General features: G+C 37.9%; 1 protein-coding gene across 1 annotated transcript in view; it reads left to right on the forward strand.

The window, feature by feature from the left end:
- LOC134656285 (RNA polymerase II elongation factor Ell) overlaps positions 1–18,528 on the forward strand; it is a 79,898-nt gene that overhangs the window by 49,805 nt on the left and 11,565 nt on the right. Inside the window, exons 3-7 of the mRNA XM_063511804.1 lie at positions 2,016–2,114; positions 7,727–7,878; positions 10,051–10,338; positions 14,352–14,422; positions 15,318–15,474. Coding sequence (XP_063367874.1) covers positions 2,016–2,114; positions 7,727–7,878; positions 10,051–10,338; positions 14,352–14,422; positions 15,318–15,474 — 767 coding nt within the window. The remainder of the gene's footprint in view (positions 1–2,015; positions 2,115–7,726; positions 7,879–10,050; positions 10,339–14,351; positions 14,423–15,317; positions 15,475–18,528) is intronic.

Consider the following 18,528-nt stretch of genomic DNA (forward strand, 5'->3'; position numbering starts at 1 on the left):
TTTCGAGGCTTCGAGTTCAAGTTACACTGGTTTCCCGAACCTTTCGAGTCTTTCGCTCTCGGTAAGCTTTGAGAATGCAAGCCAGGCGCTGAAAGTCATCGCTTGCCGACTTACCGCGGCTGCATCAAGCTATTAGCCCAGGATACCCATATTTGGCTCTACAGCGAGACTTGTCGTGGGTTTCTCGTGGGAGTCTACTGTTCTTTTATTGTCAACATCAACAGCAGGTGTTTGTTATCGCATCACTCCGATTGAGTGGACAATGACTACTTTACTTCATTTTCAATTGGCTCGTTAAAAAGAAGCAAGCAAAACTAACCGAAGTGGAAACGAGTAACGTAGGTGATATATATTGTAGACCTTGTTGAGTTTCGTTGTCTGTATGCTCCATATAAATAATTCAAACGATTGAAAACCGCTTTTATGACGTCTAACACTGTTTGTAAACAGGAAGCAGCGGAAACTTCAAGATTTCTGTTTGTGTCTACATATTTATCATTCTATCCGGTGGCGAATGCACTAGTCCCAAAACGCACTATTAGTCAATACACTCTAATTTCGAAAGCCCCTCTTCTCATAAGAAACTAGGCCCAAAATACCATATTTCCAAAAAGGCTCATTCTCGATTTACACGAGAACCATTGAGAACTAGTCCCAAAATACACCTTTCCCAAAATACCCCAAATTGTGTTCACCTGTGCGTGGCGTAATACTTTATTCTCATAATGCGTAGGTCTCAAAACACTCTAGTTCCAAAATACCCTATTTTTTTGGAATGTCTCTTTGTGACTGCTTTCAGCCGTAATCATTACCCGTTTGATGCCTAAAATATTTTTTTCAAAAATAGGATTTATTTAATTATTATTTTGAGCTATACAGGGTGTAATCGTTAAGTGTTGCTCGGCGATAGTTCCGTAAATATAGCAGATATCAGAAAATTAAGATAAATAATGCCATAAATGAGGGTAGTTTCTCGCCCACCTAATTATGATAGTTCCATACACTGCTTTATCAACACAGGCATTAAAACACTCGTGTGTATATTGCCCTTCACTTTCACTATATGCACTTTCGATATCAATTTGAAATTTTCTGATATCTGCTATATTTACGGAACTATCGCCGAGCAACACTTAACGATTACACCCTGTATAGCTCAAAATAATAATTAAATAAATCCTATTTTTGAAAAAAATATTTTAGGCATCAAACGGGTAATGATTACGGCTGAAAGCAGTCATAAAGAGACATTCCAAAAAAATAGGGTATTTTGGAACTAGAGTGTTTTGAGACCTACGCATTATGAGAATAAAGTATTACGCCACGCACAGGTGAACACAATTTGGGGTATTTTGGGAAAGGTGTATTTTGGGACTAGTTCTCAATGGTTCTCGTGTAAATCGAGAATGAGCCTTTTTGGAAATATGGTATTTTGGGCCTAGTTTCTTATGAGAAGAGGGGCTTTCGAAATTAGAGTGTATTGACTAATAGTGCGTTTTGGGACTAGTGCATTCGCCACCGGATAGGCTAAAAGTTCTAATTCCTTTGACTTCTAGGTATATAAAACTTTGATAATACTGAAAGGTTAGGTGCAGTGTTCTTTTTGGTAAATTTATACATACCCGTAAAAGAACCGTACTTGTATAATAGTTTCTCCAGCGCATTAATGAGATATGCTCAAGGGCATAATTTGGTTGAAGATAATACATATTTAGATCGCAATTAACCTGGACCAGTTTACCTAATGACAGCGTACATACTGCATGTTTTTGTGTAACATTTAATTGTATTATTAGATTGTTCCGCATTCTGTATTAAATATTAGCTCTTTTTAAGCAATATTTTAACATACATATCAATGATTCATGATGTTATTGTTGAATTAAGTTTAATTGCCTTGGTAGTTTCTAGGGGTAGTGGAGACCCAAATTAGATCACATTAGGCACGTTGAGTTATGATATTTTTTTCTTTAGTCTGAGAAACTGTGTTGACATTTGATTTGTTTTATTTTCAGAAAATCTCAATTCCGGCACCCGCAACTAGCAATGGCCCGACTCATGAATCTACGTTTCACTTCAGCATCAATAGTAATGCGGAAATGGAGGGTCCACAGGTAAAATCGAATATATTAATTATTTCTTTCTTTCACTAATCTCTGCCCACGACTATTATCAGGTAAAAGCCGTTAAACTTACTTTTAGTACTTTAGTACTAATGGAAATCCCCATTACCTAGTACCTACCTTACCTATCTTAGGAGTAGATTTTCGACAAAGCAAAACGGATTTTATAGTATCTTAATCCAGTATCTGTATGTCAAATTTCATCTGCTCAGTCGTTTTTGTGTTATTGAGATCTCAAATATTTCTCATATTATTTAACAGTAGAATTATGTACAACTGCGTTTAGACAATTGTAACAAAAGTCCCTCTAGATGTCGCTATCGTACACTATGTTTTACTCGACAGAGAAATCGGTCTGGTAATCTGTATATGAATATATGATAAGGTAGAAAACTCAATCACAGACTTGTCAATAACAAAAGTGTAACTTTTTGCATAATATAGTTAACTGTATTTTAGTTGTAAATTCAGCCATAAACAAAAAAGCTGTTGTCCTTGATATTTAGTTCAGTACGCAGAGTCGGTACAAGTAAAGCTGATTGGTTTAAACTTTTGACGCATTCGACAAATCAAACAACGGCAACACTCGACACGATAACGATTAACCAATCAAAGAAAGATATTATAGATTCCTAGAAAATCATGGCGCCGATAATATTTCCATTAAGAAATTACTTAATTTTAATTCCGAACCATACATTATTTCGATTATATAGGTACAATAAAAGGTATATTTTATCCAGGATTAAAAGGATATATTTTATAGTTGGCCAATATTTTAATTTTACAGCAAGTTCCGTTATATTTCTTTGTCATAATAACATTAAAGTTGAAGCATGTTGTTTTATATAATTTGTCATTTACCTGTTTTTGTGTTTTAACTTCCAATCACATTTATGTCCATGTTCATCAACGATCGACAATAATTGGCGTCATATATTTGACGTTTTTGGAATTCTATACCTTACATAGATAGCAATGACGCCAAAAATCCAATCTATGATGATTAAATTGACATAGTAATCACCTTGAATGAACTAACATTAAGATAACGATAAGAATTTTGCTTGCATTCCAATTAAATGAATATATAATATAACTGCTTGTATAGTCGCCGTCAAAGATATATTAACATTTTTATGGTTTAGAATGCATTTAGGAAAATATTCTTTTCTCCAATATGCTCGGAAATGTTCACCTTATTGTAGCAAAAATAGTACGGGAAGTTCTACGTTATTGTCAAACTCTAATTTAAAAAAATCAAACTATCGCTGTCCTGTTCTAGCGGACGGGAATGAAAAAAACACTACAGTAATAACTTATTACTATAGTGTTTTTTACTTTTTAAAAATAAAAAACGCAAACAGCCAATTATTATAGCCGCGAGCCGCGTCTACACGACCCGATCAGCTATCATTTCAAGCTATAGGATAGAGTGAGATAGTAAGATAAACGACCTTACTTGTCTCGTTCTTACAAGACCGTTGTGCTCGTGTATGATCGTGAGAATACTGCTTAATAAAATCAAAGATTATTTTTATATTTTTTTAAGGATCTCATCCGTGTATATAAAGTTTATACAGTTTGTCAAAGGACTTTCTCATTTCAAACATAGACAGAGAGAATCATACTATCTTTGTCTTACACTAGTACTAGCACCCAAAAGAAAAGGATGGGTATAGTTTTTCTGGTTCTTACTGACTGACAAATTGGTTTGACCAACTATATTGCACAATTATATTGAATGAACGAATATTGAATGGTACTGAATGGCAGAATAAGTTTGTGCCCTAAACTTTTAAAAATTAATTTTAGAGGGAAATTGTTTCTGACATTTTTGATGTGAAGGTTCGATTTGAGTGATGCATGATGCTTACATAATTATTATTTTACCTTATTTCCTCGCATGTTTGGAGAAAAGCACTATATATGCCTCGGCAGGAATAGCAATTCGTGGATTCGTCTTCTTTGTCGGACTCCGCTTCGCGTCGTCCGACAAAATCGAAACTCATCCACGAATTGCCCTTTCCCGGCCTCTGCAATAATGTACTATAAATGGTAGGTAGAGTGTAAACAAACATCAGCTGAAAGATAACTTTAAGTTACATCATAATTATATTTACAATTTTGTTTACAGTGTGTCACTTGTAGTTTATCAACTTAAATGACTGCGGTTGATAAACCATTTTTTCAGCCATTAGTGGCTACAATGAAGTACCTAATCACAAAAGTTAAGAGTTCTTCTTATTAATAAACCTAAGAGAAATAAGTGTATAATTTCTGTATCAACCCGGACGTATTCTTTATTATACTATAATATGTAGTTAATAGTTTCTCCCCAAGCACCGGTAATGCTCACATTCTCAAATAAACCTTAAAATTATCTACAATATCAGTTGATTGGTTTCACTGTTGAATAAATATATGATTTACGTCACTTGTATAGCGTCTTGCGTAGGAAACAGTTGACATGGCAAACTTTACATTACTGAAAACTATATACTTTAGCCACATTATATACGAAAGTGATTCGTATGCCAACTATTTTAAATGCATATTTTTGAACAACTCAAACAGGCGTTTTTGAATTATCGAGTACCTAATTACCTAAACGTGATCGCCGCGGTGAACTATTTTGACAGGTGTGTTAACTTGGAACGATAAAGGTGCGCTTACACGGACCATGTTGTCATACAATAAAATAATCAGCAAATGTATATATGCATTCTGAAAGGCGCCCATAGTTATCGATATTTTTTTATAATATCGTACGGCGTACTTTTTGAATCCTCATCTATTGATTAACAGGCCAGCGTCCTCTTGCCGACATATTAACCTCTATTGCCAACTGACGATAAGGCTGATTGGAAGTAAAAACATTTGTATACGCGCACCAAAGTTTTACGTGTAATTTATTCAACTCCGCCTTATGTGTGCAGCTTGTGACAGTTGGTAACATCAATTCTTATCTCAATATTCGTTTTTACTTGAACTTGGCATCTGTTCAGTTGTACTTGAAAACTTAATTAGCGATTAATTATCGATCTAGAATAATGAAACACGTTTAATCAAGTGATAAACATTATTTAGTCGCAGAAATGTGAAATATCAAGTCAATTGCATTGTAGAGCTGTAAAATACCTATGTAAGGTTAAGGTTGTAATAATACTAATATTACTAATATAAAGTTTTATTATACGGTCAAGTTCACAAGCCATTCCAACGTTCCATAAATATATACACACGACCTAATTGTTAGTGTTTTAGAGGCGTGTAAATATATTTTTGGAACGTTGGCTTGTAAATATATTTGTGAACTCGATCGTACCATAAACAGAATAAAAATAGGGTAAAAAAAGTAAAGCGACAAACTCGATTGTCCAAATTTTTATTTTCCTATAAAGCGCAAAAAATCTTTGCAAACAATACATATTTTCTTTTTCGTTTTTGTACTTAGTCCAGGTTGTTGTTTTGATAGAAAGAAAGAAAATACATTTATTTACGTCAAACAAAAACCAGTTAATTACATAGAATAAATATATGAGATAGACGTTAAATAGGACCCCCACTCAGCGTAATGCTATGTTTCGACCCAGACACACATTAAACGCTTAAAAACAACATTATGCGTTATTGTGGTTTCCTTCCTCGTAGTTTACGCTTCCACGCCCGTTGCTCAGCTGATCCGACAAGATGGAGGCCGATTAATATTCTCCATGGCTCCCCTTTGTAATACGCTTTCCGCTCGGGTTTGTGGGTCGCGGAACGGTTGCTGCCGATAACTACTACGCCCGGTAACCGATGTCCAAATAGATGACATTTTTACACACTTTTCTATTTTATGTGGTGCTAATTTAAAAATAAATAGCTTATTAATCACATTTTTTGCTTGTACCAACTACATTAATTAGGGCGTTTGATTGACTGACAAATTAGTTTCTTTTTCCGAACTGTCATCAAAACTAGTATTAGCCACTATTTTTAGTGATATATTTCTGATTCATAGTAAAATATTTAATTTCCTATGTGAAACATGGAACAAGTGACGTCAAGTTACCTTGTGCCAAAAAATAACCTTTTCCTAGAGTTTGTCCGGAAAGAGAAGAGTCGTGGGATGTATTGGGTCCCATACATTCCACGACTCTTCTCTTTCCGCACAGATTCTAATAATTTTCTGGTGCTTTATTTTGTGTTTTGTGTGAAATTATTTATTTTGAATACACATCCCTATTGTGTCTTTCGAGTATAATAACTTTCGTTATGTATTCACCGATATTAATATGCATCCATAGCTGTTAACGACTCCTAATGATCAGACTAATTTATTTTAACCGCACCTCTTCTGATTACTTGATAGTTGGGTGTCAAGTGCCTGGATAATTTTGTAAATATTTATGACGGTTTTAGGCAAAAGATTCGGGCCTTCTGGTAGGTAAAACAGGAACTCGCGTAAATCATACCCGAAAAGGTAACTCTTCGTAAGATAGTCCGATTTCTCGTGCAGGCAAAAATATGACGGGTTATTGCGTATGACTATAACCCGTCATATTACGTGTAATCTACCCATTTTGTCTGTGGATACTAACTATACAGGGAATGCTTCCGGTACTGAGTTTGTATGGCAAGAACCGGAAATTCCTGGTTCCGGTACTGTATTTGTATAGAAAACTACTACCTGGAGCACTCCCTAGTACTAACCTAACCCATAGATACCGTTTATGTGCTCTGAGCGATTGGCATAAATATGCGATAGGAAAACGTTCTACAAATTGGTATTTATGTGTCCCGCACATTTGTACAGATGTTATTGCAGTTTTCTTCCACCATTGTGCTAAGAATTAGCAAAAAATGTTAATAGTGAAATAGATTCGGAATGCGCCGCTCAGCACGTACTGGGAATGTTACTCAATAGCCGTTAGAAAGTGCGATTTCAGGCGCTGGCCGTTCGTGTTGCATTACAAAGACGTAGCAGACGGTGACCCGGGAAAAACTTTTAATTTTTACTATAAAATTGAAAGCAGTCAAGTTTTTGTTCTATTTCCAACTTTATCTAAGTGCTCTTTCAACTATCTACAACCAGGACATGTTTGAAATAGTAAGTTCTAGAATGTAACGCTATCTGCCGTGTCGTGTGGCATTACAAAGACGCTGACAAGACACGGATTTTTTTTTTATTGTTATAAATTGGAGAAGACAGATTTTTGCTCTATTTTCTGTTTTATTAGTGTTGTTTAGCAGCAGTGTTTGTAGATTATGGAAAATTTCATTCCTAAGAAGTTTATTCAATAGCCGTCTGGTAATGGTCACTAGATGGCAGCATGTTCGCGTGTACACTTTCCCATACTAAAGCATCATTTCTATCTTCAGGTTGTCAGGTTTTTCGTTGGTGTTTTGGTCTAGTGAATTGTCGTTAAACTCTTTTAAATAGTAGTGACTTTACCCCAAATTTTCGACAGGTTACATACTTTAAGAAGCCTTCATCCTGGTGGCCGTGCTGGTCAGTGCTCTAGGTTACGGTACGTGTAGGTTAATAGGTACTCCTAAAGGGTAATTAGGAGAACGTATCTATGGCTTGTATAAAATGTAGCACGTTTGTGTTTCAGGGTTCGTTTGAGTGCGTCCGGAGCGGCGGGGCGCGGCGGCTGGAGGCGTGCGGGCCGCTGCCGAGGCGGATGCGCGTGCAGGCCAACGACGACTCGTACGAGGCCACCAAGGACCGCATGGCGAGAACCGTGGCCGCCGAACAGAGTAAATGGTAAGTGTCACTGACAATTGTCACCTGACAACGACAATTCACCTTACATTGTTGGGCTAAAAGTGTCGTGGATGCTATTCGACCCAAAAGTGTACGAAAAATTGTCAGTGACCATTGTCAAGTTGGTGAAATAAAGACAGGTACTCCTTGGGGCTTGTTTGGGCGACGGCGAACGATCATAATCATCATTCATCCTGTCGAAAAACGTCTACTGCTCGAAAGAGGGCCTCGCATCAAGACGATCGGGGACTGTGGCATATAACGGTTACCATAGAGAAAAAATATGTAGAATGCTCAACAACATAAGACTTTCCGGTCGGTGCTAAATCTATTGTCAAGTAGCAGTACTGATAATTCCGCTACTCGATGCTAGATGTCGACACTGAAAATAATGGTATTTTTGGTACCAAAACTGATGTATGGAGTGAGCACTCGTCTTACTTGTATTTCTCTATGCGGTTACCCACGATGTTATTCAGATTGTCACCTTGTTATAGAGCCTTCCAAAGGTGAGCCTTTTGGTACATAATACGTGCTGACCACTTGGAGGATATATTCTGACATTATGACTATGATCAGTTCTACAAGTAATGGGTTTCTTATGTTCTACAAGTAATAGTTATCGCCGCCGCCTCGCTACTTAGTTTTTATTTCTCAAACATTTCATTAGTAATAACTTTATTTTAAACTATTTAATTCCTGTTTTCATGTTTTAAACAGGAAATAACCACGCTTTCTCAACGTTTAATGTTCTAACAGTACATTAAAGAACTAACCAGTGTATTAAAAGCGAATTGCGATTTTATGGCCCCCTAATTACTCGTAAGCCTAATGAAATCATTATTTGCTAATGAAATGCTTATAGGCTCGCCTTGGAAATCAATTAATGTAAGGAAACTAGTCGTACCGGTTGCTATTCAGAAATAAAGTCCAACTTTAATAGCAGTGTGCGAAATGCCTGGTGAGGGAATTTAAGTTTAAGAATTACAGCGCTCGCCGACAAGATTATAACTCCTACAATACTGATAGGAATGAAAATATTGCTTTATCATTAACTAGCCCGCCCGGCTTCTCACGGGTTAACAAATTAACATAAACCTTCCTCTTGAATCACTCTATCTATTAAAAAAAACCGCATCAAAATCCGTTGCGTAGTTTTAAAGATCTAAGCATACATAGGGACAGACAGACACCGGGAAGCGACTTTGTTTTATACTATGTAGTGAAATAGCAACCCATTTTGTCTAGCATGAATGGCATCTTATTGAAATGCTATTAAAGAAATGGCAAAATACCTACCCGTTACAATTCACCTTATCGAAACCATCTGTGGTTCCCAACCATATCTGGTAATTGTACAGATACATACCGACACAATCATTCGTTTATTATTAATTTTATTATGATTCACCAACAGCGAAGAACATATACAAATAAATATGTATGCAGGAATGCTAAGCTAATAGCTTTGCTGACTGTACATTTTAGGCTCATAGTTTACGATCAATAAGTGGATACATAACTAAATATCGCCGCTATACTTACTCAACCTCGTATCTGCAACACTCATTTGATAACAAAAACACCCGTATTCCGAATGAAAGAAAAGCGACATATATTTCCATCAAATGATTGTTGCAGATATGAGGTTGAGTAAGTATAGCGACGATATTCTCTAATTCCTTCTCCTATGCCCTATATTCTGAAATTGAGAGTTGTCCAATGTATTTCATAATAATCAATCAATAAAATACAGAAGCAGTCTATGAATCATTTATAAAATCCCATGGAACTTCCCCATGCTGCGTAATATTTGGAAATTAATATGCAGTAACCATATAATTGCACAACAAAAGGCAAGATTGGGGATTTTAACTATATCTATCACTATCACATATCCGTATAGAGTAGTTGTCGTGGAGTTATATTATATGCATATTATAATGGAGCCGTAGTCCTAATTATACAGTAGTATGAATCATTTAATATCGCTAAATATTTTTTGCTAATCCACTTAGAATCATGCTCGACTGAGCTAGAATGCCTATAGAATGTCCTGCAAATACGTAGAGATTTACGTAGACTCGCTCTTCTAACATATATGTCTTCCTTGGAACCTAACATGGCCAATTTGTCTACCAATGTTTTTAAAAGAAACTCTTGTATTTCCAGCACCCGAGTGATAAAACCGAACCAAACGGACATCGGTCGGCGTGTGAAAGTGCGCTCCTCTCATCCCCTATACTCGTCCGGGCCCGCGGCGCTCGGGGCCGAGCGGCCCGAGCGGCCTGAGCGGCCCGAGCGGCCCGAGCGGCCTGAGCGGCCCGAGCGGGCGGAGCGGCCGTCGACGGCGCGGCCGGCGCCGACGCCCGCGCCGCACCCGGGCGCACTGCAGCCGCAGCTCCCTCACCAGCCGCAGAGGCCCCCTCAGAACCCGCAACTCGCGAGGCGGTCCATCAAGTTAGTATATACACACGTATTTTACTATCATACCCGTAGGTTTTAAAGGAAGATATATACATAAGGGAACGCGGCAGAGAATAGTTGGCAAACCACTTACACGAGTATGGAGTCGCAGTTTATTGTTTACCAGAGAAATGATGTTCAATAGAAATGGAAAATGACCCAATACCTTGTTTGGATAGGGACCAAACAAGATAATATTGGGACATATGTATATTTGAAAATGATCTTTAATTTTCATAGACAACAAACCTAAAGTAATGCGCACGACTGTTGTGAACGCAATGATAAAAAATTGTAAATGTTACCTATGCTCGATCTTCAAAAGTTATAACTGAGATTGATTACATTTATAGAAGGATGGCCTCTTTTTTTAAACGCCGGTTTAGGTAATATATGTGGAAGATTATCTGGAAGAGATCGCTCTTTAGCGATAAGACCGCCTGTTGTTTACCTCTGTCTTCATGTATTATTTGTGTTTCCATGTACATTTATTCTGAGGTTGTGCAATAAAGAGGATTTGTATTGTATTGTATGCATGCAGAGAACTAACAATTTGTATTCTTTCTTTTAAAATGATTTTATAATAAAATATCTTACCGCACAAGCGAATACTGCGATACTTGCGATAGTAATGTGGTATAGGTATAGGACATATAATATATGTCAAAGGACAATTCGATTGTGGTTACATAATTATTCCCAAACATTATCTAGTCCCACATACATATTATTCATACATTCAAATATGATACAAATTCGCTTGCGTAAATAGTGAGATGCTATTTCACTTTGTCACATTCTAATAATAGATGGGTGATTCTTCCTGGCAATCTACCCACTTATCGGGCGTCAACTTATATTATGATGCCAGTGAGATTGATGATATTGGAATAGTGGGGAGCTCACTATGTTGGAACACTTCAGACATTGAGTGTTTTGGCAGTACCTCTAAGGTGAGCTCCAAAGACTAAAAGATAGGTTTTAGCCAGGAATTCGGAGTTTCGTAATGTCTGTCCGCCCCACAATCTACGACGTTGATTGGTGACCAATGACCATTATTGCTAGAAATCTGTAATAACGCCGTCTAAGCGGTAACACGATCTCGAATAAAAAAGTTATGGTAATATTCTTTTTTTTTCTCCTTAACTAGATTGTGTCGAACAAGTTATTGCAATTTTTCCGTCACAATCGAGTGTCATTTTTGTAAAGACACCGCGAACGACGATTCTTACAGACTTCCTCAAATTACTTAAACACGTTATTCAAGTACTAAGGAAAACATGTTACCTTAGCGTAATTAAATACCATTCGATACAAATATTGTGATTATGCATTCTAGCAAAAACAACGACGGATTTGGCTAATAGCAGCCATTATGGCCGAGCCGATAGCTTGCTCCGTTCGATTTGGACGGGCATTACAGAGTCAATCTCGGTTTTCATTATTGGTTTTATATTGTTTGCCGGCCAACGCTTATACGGCTATTACATATGATTCATAGCCAAGGCTGTGCTATTTGTTATTGACACGTACAAACAACACTTAACTGATACCTTAACGTCGTAGCAATAAGATTCATATTGTTTTTTAACTGGGTTCTTGCCGTTAAATATATGTATATTATTCGCGTTATTACAATGGTTTAAGGCGCAAATTTGTAAATAATTATTTTTGATGTTGATTATACATATATGGCAACACGTCACATGACACTCGAAAAGTAGATAAACGTGAATTTTAATTGCCAATTGCAACACATAGGCCTCTATCCGGTGGCGAATGCACTAGTCCCAAAACGCACTATTAGTCAATACACTCTAATTTCGAAAGCCCCTCTTCTCATAAGAAACTAGGCCCAAAATACCATATTTCCAAAAAGGCTCATTCTCGATTTACACGAGAACCATTGAGAACTAGTCCCAAAATACACCTTTCCCAAAATACCCCAAATTGTGTTCACCTGTGCGTGGCGTAATACTTTATTCTCATAATGCGTAGGTCTCAAAACACTCTAGTTCCAAAATACCCTATTTTTTTGGAATGTCTCTTTGTGACTGCTTTCAGCCGTAATCATTACCCGTTTGATGCCTAAAATTTTTTTTTCAAAAATAGGATTTATTTAATTATTATTTTGAGCTATACAGGGTGTAATCGTTAAGTGTTGCTCGGCGATAGTTCCGTAAATATAGCAGATATCAGAAAATTTCAAATTGATATCGAAAGTGCATATAGTGAAAGTGAAGGGCAATATACACACGAGTGTTTTAATGCCTGTGTTGATAAAGCAGTGTATGGAACTATCATAATTAGGTGGGCGAGAAACTACCCTCATTTATGGCATTAAATAATTAAATAATGCCATAAATGAGGGTAGTTTCTCGCCCACCTAATTATGATAGTTCCATACACTGCTTTATCAACACAGGCATTAAAACACTCGTGTGTATATTGCCCTTCACTTTCACTATATGCACTTTCGATATCAATTTGAAATTTTCTGATATCTGCTATATTTACGGAACTATCGCCGAGCAACACTTAACGATTACACCCTGTATAGCTCAAAATAATAATTAAATAAATCCTATTTTTGAAAAAAAAATTTTAGGCATCAAACGGGTAATGATTACGGCTGAAAGCAGTCACAAAGAGACATTCCAAAAAAATAGGGTATTTTGGAACTAGAGTGTTTTGAGACCTACGCATTATGAGAATAAAGTATTACGCCACGCACAGGTGAACACAATTTGGGGTATTTTGGGAAAGGTGTATTTTGGGACTAGTTCTCAATGGTTCTCGTGTAAATCGAGAATGAGCCTTTTTGGAAATATGGTATTTTGGGCCTAGTTTCTTATGAGAAGAGGGGCTTTCGAAATTAGAGTGTATTGACTAATAGTGCGTTTTGGGACTAGTGCATTCGCCACCGGATAGATAGGCCTCATGACTTGTTTTTCTGAATTTTTCAGACTGCTTTAACATGAACCGAATTACAATGATTACTAATAATAGTAATTTGCCGTTGAAGGTCATTATCACAAATTCTACTTAATTAAGAATCACCAATCAAATCGTAAATACAATAGTTTTAATCAAAAATATCATGAAAATCACAAAGTCCAACACACCAAAAAATCCAAATTATTCACACAGTCCGTGCTGTAAAGTTTTACAGCAAAAATTTAAATTATCATATATTTTCACTTGGTGGATCTTAGAGAATTCAATGACCCAATGACAGAATAACAATGTAGAAAAACCCGGGGTTTCCCCAGTTGTTTTATGAATAATAGGTACTAGTACCTACGTGTCTTTCATAAAACTGATTCTAGGTACAGAACGTTACAATAGGTTAGGAAACCCAATATATTCAATACAAATATCTAATGGTGTTGCGAACGCAACCTTTATATTTGTATAAAATCTCAATACCTATATTCCTAATGCAGTAGCTAAACGCGGCCGTCGGGCTCGGCTAGTATTTGGAAGCTTTTTCTTAAGCACCAATAGGAGCGCTCCACATATTTTGTATCGCGGCCAATTAGAGGCACCTAAATTTAAACCACCTTTTGTACTGATCAAATATTGCAAATCACTCTCTCATCAGCCTTCATACAATAACTACACCACTTCTACATTTAACCGTTTTGGCAAGAAACCTTGTAAACCAGTACTTGGAAAATTATATCAGTTCACTAAGAATTGAAGCTTTTTATTTGAGTCGTCGAGCTCCTGACCTGCACGGCGGCTACAATGGCGTTATTATTAAACGGGCTACAAACCTTAAATAGCTATAAATTGTTTGTCAGAATCTGTCATATCGTCGCTATACTTACTCAACCTCATATCTGCAACAATCATTTGATGGAAATGTCGCTTTTCTTTCATTCGGAATACGGGTGTTTTTGTCATCAAATGAGTGTTGCAGATACGAGGTTGAGTAAGTATAGCGGCGATATGTCTTTAGTTTATGTACAACTTATTAACGTGTATTATTTTCTTCTTTTCAGAGAAAGACTTATACAGTTATTAGCATTGAAACCCTTCAAAAAGCCGGAGTTATACTTAAGGCTCAATCAAGGTACGTTGTTCAATCCATTCCTTCAATAATATAACTCAGTTCAACAAATATTCTACGTAAAATTAGTCATTATTCTGAATTTTATAATTGAATATTCGTTGACATGACTGCATATATCGTATTTTTTCTATCGTTTTCGTTGAAACGTGGGTTTATAGTAAGAAAAACAATCTATTAATTATTTTGTGGGTTGTCTTTGTCTTAAAAATATAATTTCATATTTGACACCCAAACAGAGACCCAAATACACATAGCTGAGTTATTTCCTGCTCTCTGAGGCCCGTTTCTCAAAAGCTTGTAACTTGTAATACAAGTGGAAGTCCCTTTCTAACAAAAGCTGTCGAAAAGTGACATCCGCTTGTATTATAGTTTGTAGCTTTCTAATAGACCCCGAAGGCTAATCCTATTGTCTATTGTTAAGAAAAACCGCTCGTGCCACGTGCCACAACCACCTGCATAAAAAATCGGTACTTCGGTTACTGAGTGCCGGCGAGTCGAACGCTACAGAACCAGTCTAAAATGTGTCATCGAGATGCGTAACAAAGGCGCGTTATCGGAGAGCGCACCTACACTGGTTTTTTGAGCGTTGGACTAGCCCGCGCTCAGGTGCCAAATAGAATAATTAGAACCCTTTTTTGCAGGTAAGTAGCACGTGCGGTTTTACTGAACAATAGACAATAGGATTAGCCTTCGGGGTCTATTAGAAAGCTACAAACTATACAAGTTACAAGCTTTTGAGAAACGGGCCCTTGGTCCCGTATTCTTGTAAAAATATGTCTGTCGTGTTATATATCCTTCAAAATTGCTCAACTGAAGCCGCGTCTCAACGAAAACCTTACAAAATACGATGTGTATAAGTAAGTACGAAACTCTAACACCCGCCCTACCATTACAGAGGGAATCAAGGAGAAGGAACGCAGTGTGGTGAACAAGATCCTGCCTCAGATAGGCTCGCTGAAGGACAACTGTTATCACTTACATAGGCACATATGGAACGACGTCAACGAGGATTGGCCGTTTTATACCGAGGAGGAGAAACGCATACTCAAGAGGTCGGTCGCGCTCGGCTTCTTTACGGGCTCATTTAGAGCCACCCACAGACAATCCAACCTGTAGACATAGCATAGTCGTGCTACCCCCTCTGCCACACATACGGTAGCGTTACTCCATCTTCGAGTCAATCCCGTGCCGTGATTGGTCCGTGTCTTTGAACGGACCAATCACGGCACGGGATTCGCTCACCTCGTCCCCCCGCACCCCCGTATTTTTGGCAGCATCGGTTTCATGAAAGAATTGGCCTAAGCTCAGTTTAGAGGTTAGATTGTCAGTGGAGCCACCCCACACTAACGTCTTTTGAGCGTCAGCGTCTAGTCAGCGCTATAAAAAATTGCGTCGCTGTGCAGTTGCGCCACAGAATAAATAATAGTACTAAGTACAGAAGACTCACTCTAACAAAACGCGTCTGTTACGATCAGCACAGATATGGCCGCTAGGTGGCGACAGCGCCTTATGGCTTTCCCCAAAATTGATCCCGAACGGATGTACTTTTAGCTACCTGTAGCGAAGCGACGAAATCGCGGAGTGAGACACGCCTGGTTGCGCTAACGTTGCGTCGAGCAACATCCATAGAGTTGACTAGACGCCGAGGCTCGGGAGACGCTAGTGCTGAGTGGCCCTAAAGAGGGTAGATCGTGCGAGAACTCACATGCGAGTTTCATTACATTGCGATATCTGATCGGTCGGCTGGATTGGATGTAAAGGGGCCCACTGATTAACAGTCTGCCAGACGATATCGGCCTGTCAGTTGGAACAAAAAGTTGACAGTTCCGAACAATCGTCCGGCGGACTGGTAATCAGTGGGCCCCTTAACATGAATAGTCCGCAATGTGACTAAAATCGCATGCAAGTTTGCGCGCCGTCTAAATGAGCCCAACAAAAATATCCAATTGAACAACAAATATAGTACATAATATATGTATAACAAGTAGAAGAAATTCAATTTGCTAATACATATGTTTTAAGCTGAAAACGGCGAGCGTATGCATATCGCATTCTTTATTTGCATGCATATTATAAAGTTTGACCTTGCAGCGGCGCGTTCACCGAGGTCGGTAGATAAAGACTGAGTAAAATGTGACCTTTGCTGACGAACTCTCTAATATTGACAAGTTGTGTTAAAGACTGGATATTCCAAGCTAAAACTTATAGCTACACATCTCGGGCTCGTATATTTTGTGTGACGTTTTGACATACGATTATAACGCCACCTAGCGAGCTCACTGAGTAAAAGACGTAGAATATGCGGAGGTCAAAGAACTTACTAGAATGACGACTTGTACTTTTACAAAAAAGAAGGGTACAATATTTCTTTTCTATTGATATCGGTGACGTCCGCCGTAGAAAATATATGAGCATGAGTATGAAATCCATTCATAAAAGCCCGTCTAACAATAAACCGTTGATAATCGTTAGTTCTTTTCTGTCATTTTGACATTTGTGTTTGCTAGAAAGGGACAAAATATAACAAAGGTTTCCTAAGTTTTATTATTAAGGGGGTTACTAGCTAATCTGATTTGAGACAATTGAGCACCTTGTCCTACAGGCCTTAAAAAAACAGATAGGTATGTTTCATCAAACATACCTTTTAATAAGCTTATACCCGAGAGTATAAATCGGAGACTATTATTGCGGGGTGCACGCACAATTTACAGTCTGACTCTAACGTAACAAGTACTATGGAATTTAACAAACAATAATTTTTAGTAAATGTTTTTATGGGGACGGGCGGTTTCGTACAATTGGTCCTTAGTCGTGCAGTCTTAATATACCTGTCTCTGACTCTACGACACTTAAAACTTGTAATCTCAAACGATTTCAGTATCATTACCTACCTATAGTTTACAATTTCTCAATGATTTTTAGAGAGCTTTACATGAGTTATTATTGTAATCATATTTGAATTAATCTAGTCGTAACCTTCACTCCGTAATGGAAAACTTGCTATTGCTAATAGTATTGGCTCAACCATAATCACGTCGCAAATGCAATTTTATTGAGGAGATTAAACTATCATGTACGAAAAAGCAACACTGTTTTGTAACTGAATTAAAATTTTCCATATTGTAGTTAATCAGACTGCAGTTATTGAAGTTTAACATTTATGCTTGTTGTACAAAATTTCAAAAAGAGGAACTTTTTTTGGAAGGTCGTACTAATAATTTGATTTTGGTGTTACATTCATAAAATATTACAATCAACTGCACGGACTCATTTGACGGACGTAGTAGACAACACAACAACAAAGTTTGACAAAGTAGTGTTTGGACTGTTGTGAAACTACGAGTTTCCATCCACTACTATTGTTCGGTTCCTGACGGCTAGTGCTTAATATGGAACCATCGCGAATATATCTATCAATATTGGGCGCCATAGTAATGTTAAAGCTGATACACACTTGCGGTTGAAATCGCGGCGGCGCGGCGCCGGATCTTTATTTGATTGCGGTGGCGATCACATATGTACGTAAATACGTATGATCACGTGTGCTCGTATACGATTTAACACAATCATTGCCACCCAGCCAAACAAGACATCGCGCCAGACCACAAAAAATTCGTCTTATAAAGCTGTAGTACCACGATACCGACAATCGGGTCGTCCGGCCTGGGAACGAGATCATAAAATACTCGATAGCCGGGTTTTCGGCACTGAATTTGTTAAAATTGAAGTTACGGGACGCCGCGGCGGTCGGTAACGTAAGTGTTCATATGAATTTAAGTGACCTCACTCGTCAACGGGGCCCCAACTGATAAGGCTGGCGTCCACTAGACTCGCCGAGGCGAATCGAATCGAATAATTCGCCTCCTATATTTTCTATGCAACTGCGTCCATTGACGAATTAGCCGCGGCGCGCCGATTCGAATCTCCGCGCGTCTTGCTCGTCAGGCGAATTTCTGCGGCTACGCGTTTCGACTCGACTCGGCGAGTCTATACTACGTTTTTTAGGGTTCCGTACCCAAAGGGTAAAAACGAGACCCTATTACTAAGACTCCGCTGTCCGTCCGTCCGTCCGTCCGTCCGTCTGTCACCAGGCTGTAACTCACGAA

The sequence above is a fragment of the Cydia amplana genome, chromosome 18 (assembly GCF_948474715.1).
Source record: "Cydia amplana chromosome 18, ilCydAmpl1.1, whole genome shotgun sequence".
Classification (NCBI taxonomy): Eukaryota; Metazoa; Arthropoda; class Insecta; order Lepidoptera; family Tortricidae; genus Cydia; species Cydia amplana.